This window comes from Indicator indicator, chromosome 9 (assembly GCF_027791375.1).
Source record: "Indicator indicator isolate 239-I01 chromosome 9, UM_Iind_1.1, whole genome shotgun sequence".
Taxonomy (NCBI): Eukaryota; Metazoa; Chordata; class Aves; order Piciformes; family Indicatoridae; genus Indicator; species Indicator indicator.
In genome coordinates this window covers 28,225,227-28,237,584 of record NC_072018.1, presented here as the reverse complement: position 1 = coordinate 28,237,584, position 12,358 = coordinate 28,225,227, and the positions used below count along the sequence as shown (strand labels likewise).

The 12,358-nt window shown below is 55.6% G+C and overlaps 1 protein-coding gene and 1 pseudogene across 2 annotated transcripts in view; one reads left to right on the top strand and one right to left on the bottom strand.

The window, feature by feature from the left end:
• Positions 1 to 2,623, bottom strand: part of IFT172 (intraflagellar transport 172) — a 37,613-nt gene extending 34,990 nt beyond the window's left edge. For both annotated transcript variants that reach the window (XM_054383566.1, XM_054383567.1), the window contains exons 1-4: positions 2,585 to 2,623; positions 2,245 to 2,388; positions 2,016 to 2,128; positions 366 to 405 (exon numbers count right to left, since the gene is read on the bottom strand). In XM_054383566.1, coding sequence (XP_054239541.1) covers positions 366 to 405; positions 2,016 to 2,128; positions 2,245 to 2,388; positions 2,585 to 2,623 — 336 coding nt within the window. The remainder of the gene's footprint in view (positions 1 to 365; positions 406 to 2,015; positions 2,129 to 2,244; positions 2,389 to 2,584) is intronic.
• Positions 2,624 to 2,842: 219 nt separating this feature from the next.
• On the top strand, positions 2,843 to 10,644 carry LOC128968778 (low density lipoprotein receptor adapter protein 1-like; annotated as a pseudogene).
• Positions 10,645 to 12,358: the final 1,714 nt, after the last annotated feature.

The window sequence follows — 12,358 nt, the reverse complement described above, 5'->3', positions numbered from 1 at the left end:
GCTGGAGTGAAATCTGCACACTTTACATTTTGGGGCTTAGAGTTCCCAACTGAATCTCTCCTGTATTTCCCTTTCCCTTAAAACATTTGGTCTGCTGACACCTGAAATTGTCTCCAAGGTTTTGTAGCTGACTGCACTGATCATTCAGTAATTAAGTACTGTGTTGCACCTGGCTGTTATACAGCCTCTGAAGCCTGGTGAGTAAACACATGCCTCAAAATTCAGAAATTATCTTGGGATCTACCTGCATCTTTTGGAAAGCAAGTGTCACTGATAGTGTGGCCAAATGAGTATGAGCAAAGAACCCTCTGATTTATCTGATGTATGCTGGAGAAAATGGAGTTAAACAGAATTCGGGGGCTCACCGTTTGGATGAACTTGTTGCATATCACCTTCTTGTCACCCCTACAGAAAAAGGCAGACAAAAATGACTATCAGTGAAGCCAGTTATGCCCATTCTGGTTACCCTGCTGTCTGTATTCAGTCTGGTTTACTACCGCCAAGCACAGGCCATTGCAGTTTTGTACACTGCTGTCTATCAGAAGCCAACTTGAGTGGAAAATTAATAAAACCCCAGCTTCTGAGCTTCCAAACTTCTGGCGACCTGCCTTTCTGAGCACTTTTAGCACACCACATACCAGCAAATGAGGGTAAAGTTCTACATCTATGAAACAAGGGACAGCAGTAGCGGCTTTTCAGGTCCAGCTCCACAGCAGCTCAGCTGGCCCATGCTCCCATAGGGAAATCACATCTGTTCCTCACCACAGTAACATCTGGGTGATTCCCTGCAAATGGGATAATGCACATCCATCCTGGCTTCAGCTGGGACAGAGCTACTTTTCCTTCCTGGTAGCTAGAACAGTGCTGGGTTCTGTATTCAGCAGAAGAATGCTGGTAATACACTGATTTTTTTTCATTTTTTTCTAAGGAATCAAGGACTTTCCAACTTCTCATGTTTATCCAGTGTGCAGGAGAACCAGAAGCTGGGAGCGAGCATGGCCAGGACACCAGACCTCAAACAGCCAAAGGGGTATTCTTTACCCTAAAACATCATGCCCAGTATATAAACTAGGAGGGGATGGCTGGGGGAATGGATCACTGCTGGAGCATTGGTCAGCGGATGGTGAGCAACTGCACTGTGTACCACTTGTCCTTCCCTTGGGGTTTATTTCTTTATCTCCCTTCATTATATTCCTTTTATAATTATTATAAGATTTTATTTCCACTAATAAAATATTATCTCAACGCATGAGTTTTACTTTTTTTTTCAGTTCTCTTCCTTACTAGTGATTGCATGGGGCTCAGCTGCTGCTGAACTCCTGGGGTTAAGCCATGACAGCATCACAGCTGAGGATCAGGAAGGACAGTACCAGAAGGGTAGTACCAGAAAGCCCACTCCATGGCAGGATAGAGACTGCTGCCCTCCCCTCCTAGAACTATGGAACTGGAGCATCTTTCTGATGAGCAGAGGCTGGGACTAGGGCTGTTTAGCCTGGTGAAAAGCAGACTGAGAAGACATCTTCTCAATGCTCATGAATATCTAAAGGGTGGTGGTCAAGAGAATGGGGCCAGACTATTCTCAGTGGTGTCCAGTGACAGGACAAGGGGTACAAACTGCAACCCAGGAGGTTCCATTTGAACATGAAGCAAAAATTCTCCCCTGTGAGGGTACCAGAGCCCTAGCACAGACTACCCAGTGAGGTTGCAGAGTCTCCTCTGCAGATATTCCAAACCTGCCTTGACGCTATGCTGGGTAACCTGCTCTGGGTGACTCTGCTTCAGCAGGAGGGGTTGGACTAGAAGATCTCCAGAGGTCCCTTCCAACCCCCACCATGCTGGGATTTTGCGATTCTATAATCAGAGAATGGTTTGGGTGGGAAGGGACCCTTACAGGTCCAGCAGTCCAACCTCCCTGCAGTGAGCAGGGACACCTTCCACTACACCAGGTTGCTCAGAGACCCATCCAGCATTGCTTGGCACCCTCCCGGGTGTGGGCACCCCATGGCCAGACTTACCATTCCTCTCCAATCCTGTACACGTAGACGATGTTGTCTGTCTGTCCGATGGCGATTTTGGTGGAGTCCGGCGAGAAGGCCATGCCTTTGACCACGTAGCTTCTCCGGCCATACTGTGGGGAGGACGGCGGGGTGAACCCCCAGGGAGGGCTGGCCGGCCCCGGCGCGCCGCAAGGGGCCCTGGTCGCACCAGCAGTCCAGTGCCCGCTTCCCAGTCCCAACCCCTCACCTTGGCGTCGGCAGGCTTGGTGGAGAACTTGTCTCGCCGCTCGCCGTGCTCATCGTAAAGCAGCACGACCCTCTCCGCCGTGCACACGGCGAACCGGGAGCTGCTGGCCGACCACGCCATGCATGTCACCCGGGCGGGCCCGTCCTGGGGGCACACACAGGCTCATCACACCCGTCTCGCTCCCTCCCCGGTCTGCTCTCCCACGCCCCGCGGCCCAGCCCGCTCGGCCTGGCCCGTCCTGGGGATACACACAGGGTCCGCACCCCCGGCCCACTCTGGCCCGCTCCTCCGCGATCCCAGCCTGGCCCGGCCCGTTTCCCCTCTCCCGCCTCGGTCTAACCTGCGGGGACAGCAAGGTCCGCACATGCCGCAGTTGCATCGCACCGAACTCCGGGATCGAGGCAGGGACCGGGACGGGCCCGCACTGCCGCCGCCGCCGTCGGGTCCACCTCGCCCCGCCCCCGTTGCCACAGCAACCCCAGCGCCTCCGCCGCTGCTAACGTCATCGCGCCGAGGCCCGCGGCGGACACTGCTTCTCCGCCGCCTGGGTCTGCCGTCGCGCTGCTACCGGCTCGGCTCGGCTAGGCTCGGCTCCGGCATGGAGGCGCTGCGGGCGGCGGGACGCGCCGTGCTGCGAAGCCCGCGCCTCGCCCGACACGGCCTGGGGCTCCGCCGGCGGCGCAGTGAGTGCGGGTAGCGGGGGTCAGCAGGGGGACGGGACGGGGCATCGCTCCGGGCGGGTAGCCTGCGTCTCGTTCGGTTTGGGCCCAGGGCACGGGCGCTGCCTGCTGCGGGGAGCGGTGCGGAGCTCGGCTGTGGGGCCGCGGGCCGAGGCGGGCTGGCGGCTGTGCGGGATCCGGGGAACGGGCTGCGGCTGTGCCGTAGGGCAGCGGAGGGTGTTGTGGGGCAGGCTGGGGCAAGACCTGGGGAAGGCTGTGGGGCAGCAGGCCACGGTGGGCATCAGCGATGTGGGGCTGCTCGCCTGCTCTTCCCTGCCGGGCTCGCCTGGCCACCAGCCTCTTGTCCCACTTTCCAATCGAGGCCACCCGCAGCGGTGGGCTGAAGTGCCTGGGGCGGCTGTGATGGTTGTTGATGGAGATGCCGGGTCCTGGAACACACTGTGCCTCATCTGGGGGTACCCTCCCGGACTCCACAGGCCTTTCTCCTCCCTCAGCCACTGCACCAGGTCCTCTGCAGATGTGAGCATGGAATCATGGAATCGTTCCGGTTGAAAAAGACCTCTAAGAGATCATCAAGTCCAACCATTAACCCAGCATTGCCAGGCCACTACTAAACTGTCCTGCAGCACCACCCCTACATGGCTTTTAAACCTCTGCAGGGATGGGATCTCCACCACTGCCATTGACAGCCTGTTGCAGGGCTTGGCACCCCTTTTGGGGAAGAAATTGATCCTCATGTTCAATCTAAATCTCCTTTGTTGCAACTGGAGACCATTTCCTCTTGTCTTATCACTTGTTCCTTGGGAGAAGAGTCTGATGCAGGCCTGCATGCTGCTGAGTGCCACACCACCTGTGGTATAGGCAGCTCTGTTACCGGCCTCACAGTCCCTCATGGGAGCCCTGAGGAGCAAGGGAGGTGTGCCTGGGCTGTCTTGGTCACAGCAAGAGGATCTGAGCTTGCTCTGGCAGCCCCAACATGTGTGGGCTCTGTCTCAAAATTCAGAGTGAGTTGGTGCTCTCCTACCCTGGACAGAGGTCCCTGACACCTGCATGGTACCAGGTGGGTTCCCTGGCAGCTGTCATTTGTGCAGGAGTATGCTGTGCAAATACAGTCTCCTGATTTCCCTGTGGGTTCAGGTTATTCCAATTATGAGTAGAGCCTTCTGCAAGTGTGCCAGTAATGTTCAGGGAGCTAATCCCAGGAAAGAGATGAAAAATAACCCTGAAGAGTACTAGCGAAATGTGAACAGTAGATACCTGGGCAATTCCCAAGGCAGGGTGCAGACCTGCTGTTTGCAGCACAGCATGTAATGTCTGTGTTCCTGTTCCCTTCCTCATCTGTGAGCTGAATCCCCAAGGAGAGACTGTGACTCCCCATGTCTTTGGCCCTTCTGCATATCTCCCCTCTCACCATCCTTGTACTCTTTGGGATCTGAGTAAAGTAAACATGCTGACAGCTCTCCTTGAAAACTGTCACCAGGCAGTACTTGGCACAAGGGACCCTTGTGTCCAGGCATGCTGGTCTGATACCCGAAGCCTTTGCCTTTGATAAGAGTGAACGTGCTGTTGAAGCTTTGTCCTGTGGGAGCAGGAGTTAAGTGGATGGTTTTGAGGAGTTCGGTTTGTGTGTTTTGTGCCCACAGTGGCAGTGTCAGGACTGATGTAGGGCTATGACTCCTTCTTCCACCAGCACATCTGCTGTGAGGCAGAACATGCTGATGAAATGGGCTGGCTTCTGAAGGAAGCTGGAGATGCTGAGGGCTGGCCCTAGGGAATCTTTCTTGACTGAACAGATACTCTGCTTATTGGGTTTTGTACTAATTTTTTGTTTCTTGACTGCAGCAAAGGGTTTTGAAAAGTGAGGGCAGAGGAAACGGAAGCCAGCGCCCCTTTAATTCTGTGACCTGCAAAGTAATGCATGGGGGAGCTCTCTTCCCTCTGTGCCTTGGAGTTCATCCATAAAACATGCTTTCCAGGAAGCTAGTTTGCGTCCTTGAAATGCCAATCTGAGCTCTTCCTTATCACAGAATCTTTGTGGTGCAACTGCTTCTCAGCCACCTCAGCTTGAATGGCAAGTGCTGGATGAGCTGCCCCTTCCCTGCCACCTGCAGGGTCTGGCTGTGGGTTAATGTGGAAATTTTGATCTGACCAAGTGTGGCAGTAAATGCTGCTGTTCCTGAAATGTGCCAGTGGCTTAGGTGGGTGGGATGAGTGCCATACTGAGAACATCCTGCTCATAGTGAAACAGATGAGATCCAGGAATGAGGGCTTTGCAGGTAACAATGAACACTGCAGCATCTGAGGCGCTTTGCAGATATTCAGGAGCTTACCATCTGTGCTGACAGAGCCTGTATCTGCAGGGATAGAGGACCAAAGCTGTGAGGGCAAACTGGCCTCTCATTCTGTTCCTCTTCCAAGAATGTCACAAAGTCAGGAGAGTGCCCAGCTGAGTGCAAGAGGCAGCAGTGAAACTGTAGCAAGGTGGTGGGGGTTCTGCTGGGACCAGCCATGGGGCCTCTGGCTGACAGCTTCTAAGATGTTTTGTCTTTGCAGAGCTTCCTGAGAGCTGGGCTGATATGCAGGAGCCACTGCTTGAGGGGATGTGCTTCACACTCAAGTATCTAGGCATGACACTGGTAGAAAAACCCAAAGGAGAAGACATGGCTGCTGCTGCCATCCGAAGGATCGTGGCCACGGTGAGAGCCAGGGTGGAGAAGAGACAATGCACAGGCCAGCCCCTGCACTGCGGGAAGGGTCTTTGTCCCAGCCCCAAACCCCAGTGAGGGAATGTGCTGTCTGCAAGGGGAGGGTGATGTGTAGGAGGCTAGCTGTCCCTGCCTGTGTCAGTGGGTAAGCTGTGTCCTGCAGGACAGCCACTGCTGCTTTCTTCCACACCAGGAGCATGGTTGGGAGCAGACCTGTGCCATCCACAGCATAGAGAGGAGGGGGAAGTGCCAGGGAGGTGGGTCTGTCATAGAATCTTAGGGGTTGGAAGGCACCCTTAGAGATCACCTAGTCCAACCACTCTGTCAAAGCAGGATCACCTAGGGCAGGCCACACAGGAACATATCCAGGTGGGTTTTGAAAGCCTCCAGAGGACACTCCACAGCATCTTTGGGCAGCCTGTTCCAGTGCTCTGTCACCATCACCACAAAGAAGTTTCTCCTCATGTTGAGGTGGACCTTCCTGTGTTCCAGCTTATCTTTGTTCCTTGTCCCATTACTGGGCACCACCAAAGAGACCGTCACCTTCTTTTGACACCCATCCCTCAGATAATTACAGACATTAAGATCCCCTCTCAGCCTTCTCTTCTCAAGACTGTACATCCCCAGTTCTCTCAGTCCTTTCCCTTGTGCTTGGCAATGGTGTGCATGCATTCCAGGCGTGCTCTGTGCAGGCCGTGCCTGCTCTTCAGGCTCTGCTTTCGCACCACTGCAGCAGGAGCTTTGCAGCAAGGGTCCGGGTGGGTGGCACTCTATGTAGAGTCTGGGAACTCCTGCCAGCAAGGGGAGGTGACAGCCCTTGCCAGATTTACAGAGGTATCTGTTGTCTTCCCACTGCCAGGCACGGGTGGGAGCTCGCAAGTTTCAGAAGGTGATTCTGACAGTGTCTCCGAGGGGCATCTCACTTCAGGATGCAGACACAAAGGAGATGGTTGAGAACATCTCTATTTACAGGTGGGCATGGCATTCACCAGCAGCTGGATGGAGACCAAGGGGATCTTGAGCAGGCAGAATGGGCTGGCCCTTTTTGCCAGTGGTACCTTCAAGCTTAGGTCTTCCTTGGCTCCCTGAGATCTGTGCCCTCTGCTGTGCTCTGAGGTGCAGCCTGAGGCTGAATGCAGACAGGGTCCTGAGTTCTTGACTCAGTTGATTTGTCTTTCCCTGAACCCAGCTTTTCTGTTCTGACATTCAAGCTGGATGAGGCTGATGCTTAGGAAGTCCACAGTTAGGGCAGGACTGCATGTCTGTCTCTCCACAGACACAGGACCACCATTTTGGCTGCAATGGCAGGGGGCTGTCGTCGGCTGACTGGGGATGGCTAAAGGCAGTTGCTGTGAGAGCTGATGGGGGGATTTTCTGCTGCTGCCAGCTGTGCTTTGGCCAAGTTGGGTGTCTGTGGGTGGTGGGTGCAATGGGAGCATGGCTGCATACTGGTGCCTGGAAGGGAAGCAGAGACAGGACATCTCTTTGGTGCTGCCAGGAGGGTGGGCTACCATATCAGTGGGGGCAGATGAAAGCCTCAGGCTGTCAGCACTGCTAGGAGCTCAGCAGAAGAGCTGTGGTGGGGTCCTTACTGCCCTGAGCAGCTCCTCTCTGCCTGCAGGATCTCCTACTGCACAACAGACAAGCTGCAGAACAAAGTCTTCGCTTACGTTGCCCAGAGCCAGGAGAGCGGGGCACTGGAGTGTCATGCCTTCCTCTCACCCAAAAAGAAGATTGTAAGCACTTCCCTTCTGCTCTTGGCTCTGGGAGGTAAGGGTGGGAGCAAGGGCCTGCCTTCTCCATCTCCAGAGAGAAGGTCCTGACCTCTGTGCACCTCGGCTGGAAATAAAGCTAGGGAGCGTGTATGCTCATGATACAGAGGCAGGTAGTGAGCAAAAAAGGATGTTCTTTTATCTCAGCTCCTCTGGGATCTCCTTTGGGGGTCTGTGAGGTTCTGCTCTGCAAATAAAGGCAACAAGGGAGGCCTGGGGGCTCTTGGATTTCATAGCAGTGGGGTTATCCTGGCTTGAGGGCCCAGATGGAAGCAGACATTCTCCCTTTCTCATACACAGGCCCAGGCTGTGACTCTGACCGTGGCCCAGGCCTTCCAGATGGCACTGGATCTCTGGGAAGCAGCACATGCAGGTAGGAGGAATATCTCAAATGTGTCCCTCTGCCTAGTCCTGGGACAGGGATCTCCCATGTGGAACCCTGTCCTGGGCTGTGTGGAGACATGACTCACTGCTTGTCTGGTGAGACACCAAACAGGGAGAATCTTGTCCCTGCTGTGGTGGTCTCTGCTGCTGCACCTCATGCAAGCCTGCTCTGTCTCTGTCTGGGGTGGGTGTGGGGCTGTCCCTGCTGTCCATGCTGAACAACTCTGCACTGCTGAGCTGTAGCACACTTCGGGGCCCTGTGGCACCTGCCCTGAGCACTTATCCTGCACCCTTGTTTGCGCCTGCCCTGAGCACTGATCCTGCACCCTCGTTTCCTCTCCTCCCCTGGGCACAGTGGGGGTGTCTGCCCCTTGCCCACAGTCCTGCCTATACCTTCCCAGGTTGCAGGTACTAATTCTGCTGCTTTTGCCCTGTCCCAGGCTCTAGGCAGGAACAGCCCCTTCACCCTTCATGTGTCTTGGAGAGCAGTGAGCCCAGCAGACCCAGTGAGCCAGCCCCCCCGGGGAGCCCTCCCTTCAGACACCAGTTTGGGGTACAGTATGTGCAAGTCTGGCCCATGCCCAGGGAACATCTCACATTAGGGAAGGAAAAGAGTAACCCTTATGCAGCTCTGCAGCTCCCTCCTCCTGACCTTCCAGGATCCTGTTAACATTTGAGTGGCCTCCCTCACCTGACATGAAGAAGGGGACTGTGCTCTGCTGGCTCCTAAAGCAGACATGGTTCCTTGGGTAGTCTTTGCTCTAGGAGCTCTCATGTCCCGCCCAGCATTGCTGCAGCCCTCAGCCCTGCTCAGACAGGGAGCTGGACCTGCTTTGCACACTTTGCGCCATGGCTAGGGGTGAGATGCTGTCTCTGAAGGAGAGGACTTTTTGGTCATCATTTTGCCAGCCTGGGCTGTGTGGTCAGCCCTGCCTGTCTGCCCTACACCCTCTGCACATCCAGAGCCCAGCAAAGCATTGCCAGAGTTGCTAGTCTCACGGTGTCCCTGCCCAGGAGCCTCTGGATGCTTGGTTCCTAGCCTCACGCTTGCAGTGGTGGCCCAGGCTGGGGTAACTCATGCTTACAGCCTGCTCCTGGGTGGTCCCTCTGCCTGACCCTCCAGCTAAAGATGTCTCTGGGCAAAGGTGCTCTGGGTGCAGCAGCCATCTTGGCTTGTTCCCTGCTCACAGCCCATGTTTGTGCTCTGCTGACTGGAGGGGGTGTGAGCAGAGCCGAGGTCTCTTTCCCCTTATGCCTGAGGATTTCAGCAGCACCGTGCTGCAGGTGCCACCTTTTCCCCTTTGCCTGTGCCTGGCGGATGACCATGTCTTGTGACAGGGCTGGGGACTGCCCTGTAGCTCTTGAACAGGCTCTGGGCAGCCCAGTCCTGCTCCTGACCTAGACTGACCCAGGTAGTGAGGTGTCACGGTTGGCTTTGTTTGTTTGCCAGGAGGAGGAAGAGGAGGAGGAAGATGATAACATCGGTGAAACCTTATCTAGGTGGGTGATGAGTGGCTGCTTGCATTCAGGGAGCCCTTTCATGAGCCCTGTCTTCTTTCCTTCTCTGTACTCCATGCAAAGGGAGCCGCTGAGGCCTTGGCCATAGTGGGAGCATGGAGAAGATCTGCATGGAAGCAGGGGAGAGCTTCCTGCTGCTCTCCGTGCTTCCATCAAGTGAACAGGGAATGGTGCTGTGGTGGGGAAGATGCTGACCCTCAGGATGTACCCAGAGATGGTAGTTGTTCTGTTTCTGCCACTGTTTGTTGAGGCCAGCCTATCCAGACATACTTCTCAAATGGCACTCAGAGTTCTCCACTGATTTCCCTGGTTTCAGGCCAAGATGGAGGCCTGGTCATGGTGACTTCTGCATGGAATATGACCTGGGGCTGAGCTCACTGGTGGCTGTCCTGCGCCTGGGAGGAGCTGACGGTACCAGTCTGTCAGTAGAGGATTAACCCATGGGTGTTTGCAGAAGTGCCTGTGGTTGTGGGTGCAAGACGCCTGTTCCATCATGGCTCTTCTCCATGTGCCTGGCACCTGGCTGGGGTGTGACAGCACTGAGCCTGGTCTGAGCTGGTGCCAGCTGGCCGTCAGTCCGTGCACAGGCAGGAGCGATGTCTGTGCAGGGCCTCGTGAAGCGGCAGCTCTTCGTATGTGGGGGCTCCTGATGGGGTGGGGATGTGACTTTGCAGCCTCAGGACAGGCTGCACTGGAGAAAGGGTTTGGTGGCTACTGGGCTTCTTCACTCTTAAGTGTCTGGTACTGCTGCACCTTGCTAGTGTTGTCAAGGTGCTGCATCTCAGCAGGCCTTGCTTGGTGTCTGATGGGTGCTCTGTTCTCTTCCAAAGCAGCACAGAGGAGTTGGGGAGGGGAGCCCACAGCCCAGCAGGTAAGTTTCTTCCTTCATTGCTGAACTGCTGTATCTTTAGACGTCCTCTGCAGTAGAAGGTGGTGGCTCACCTGGGAAGGTCTGCCTCCCCTCCCAGGCTGTGCTGGGCTCCAAACCACACACCTCATGGTCTTTCATCTTGCTTTTCAGGGTCAGGACCTCTTGTGCCCAGAGCAAGCTCTCCTACTGCACAGCTCCTGTGCTACCGTCTGGGACAGCCCCCAGATAGCTGGAGGGGGCCAGGAGGGGTTGGAGACCTCCCTACAGCTGGCCTCAGGACTGCTGGCCCTGAGAATCCTCTGGGCTAAGCTACATCTTGGCAACAATGGACCGGCCACTCAGGATTCACCCTGTGCCTGCCCCCGGGCCAGACAGCACCTGTCCCTGGCACTGCCTGCCAGGCTTAGGGCCTGCTGGCACCGCTGCCATGCAGTGCACAGACTGCAACGCCTGCTCCTTGTCCTGCATGAACTGCTGCAGCTGCTCCCTGCTCCCAGCTCAGGCTGCTGGGCCAGTGCTCCCTGCTCTGCCCACTCCCAGTGCGGGCAGGGCACCCCAAGTGCTACACTGTATGCCCTGCCTCACTCGCCTCTCCTGCCCTGCTCCTCGTGGTGGCAACCAGGGACCAGCTGAGGCTGAGCAGCTCCTGGAGATGGTGGAGGATTTGCTCAGCATGCGTGACCCTCAGGAAGCTGGAGGAATGAGGAAGGCCTTTCCCCTGCAGTTCAGCCCCACACCTTCTCACGAGTGAGGTGAGCTGATTTTTAAAGGAAAGCTCTGCCTTTATAGGGAAATAAACTAAGTTTTTTACTGTTGCCAGTTGGGTTTGATGGGTTACCAGGCGCAAGTGCTGTATCTGCTGCACTTCCTGCAGTGAAGCTTCCTGGGCTCTGCCCTGAGCTCACAGAGCCTGCAGCTGCCCTGGAGCTCCCACACCTTCAGCTGCTAGTGCTGAGGGAGTGGTTCTCCCTGTGCTGAGGGCTGTGGGGGCCCAGAGTGGCCCTACTCTGGCAGGAGCTGGTCTAGGCTGTGCTGGTGTGTCTTGAGCACTGCAAATGTCATCTGGACCACCAGGAGTTGACCATGCTGAGGCTAGCCAGGGAAGACACAAACCCCTGTGTGCCTGCAGGTCTCAGTTTCTCCCCATGTGCATACTTCTGCTCTGGGGTGCCTCTGTCCTGCTGCATGCCTGGCTGTGCTCTGGAGACACAGATAGGCCATGCCCTTGGTCTCCTTCCCCAGACAGCGCAGGGGAGGCTGCAGCCAGCAGATGTTTGGTTCATCTAAGTAGCAGCTTGCAGCTGCTTGCCAAGTGAGAGCATTTCTTCTGGGTTCCTGTAACATTGCAGCATATCTCCACTGTCTCCCCTTCTGAGGCTGGTGGCACTGACAACCCCAGTGGAGCAGGACTTGCTGTGTGAGAGTCCATTTCCCAGCTGGTGCTGGTGGCAGGTGGTGTGGGGAAGGCTGGCAGTCTGGTGAGTCTTGAGGAAAGGCTGGCATTCTGGCAGCTCTATTTGTTTTAACATACTTACGTAAAAACCCCAGAAGTTAGCCAGTAAAATCAAGGTGATTGGTTTCTCTGGAGCTGTTGTGCTGCCTGCAGCTCAAGTTACAGCTCAGCATCACCTGTACCCCACCACCATGGTGCTTTGCTCCTCAAGTACCTCTCTTCTCACCTAAGCAGGGAGCAGCACAGCCCCCTCTAGCCAGCAGCCTGATGGATGCTGGCCCTGTCCTCCTTCCTGGCCCTTGCAGGCTCTGCTCTCTGCAGCCTGTTTTGTTGTGCAGAGAACACAGCTGTGATGCCATCCTCAGTGGGACAGGCTAGAACTGCAGCTTGTGCAGCAGCATGACATGGACCACCAGCAGCACTAGCCCTCCCTCAAGGTCTGGAGGTGTACAGGACAACCTCAGAAGACCTGCAGCTCTTGCACAGCAAGAACAGGTCCCCTAGGTGCCAGACACGTGTAAGAAGTGCTGGTACACACAGGCACAAACACAACCCCACAGGGACAACATTGCCATTGAGCCAGGATGCTTTTATTGAAAAGACCTTGCCACAGGGAGTCCCTTATCTGTCCCACCTCACCTCATCCTGCAGCAAGAGCTGAGCAGCACCTGGAAGGAAGAGTCTTGAAAGTGCTTTACTGGGAGGTTTATTCCTGGAAGACACTGGATCCT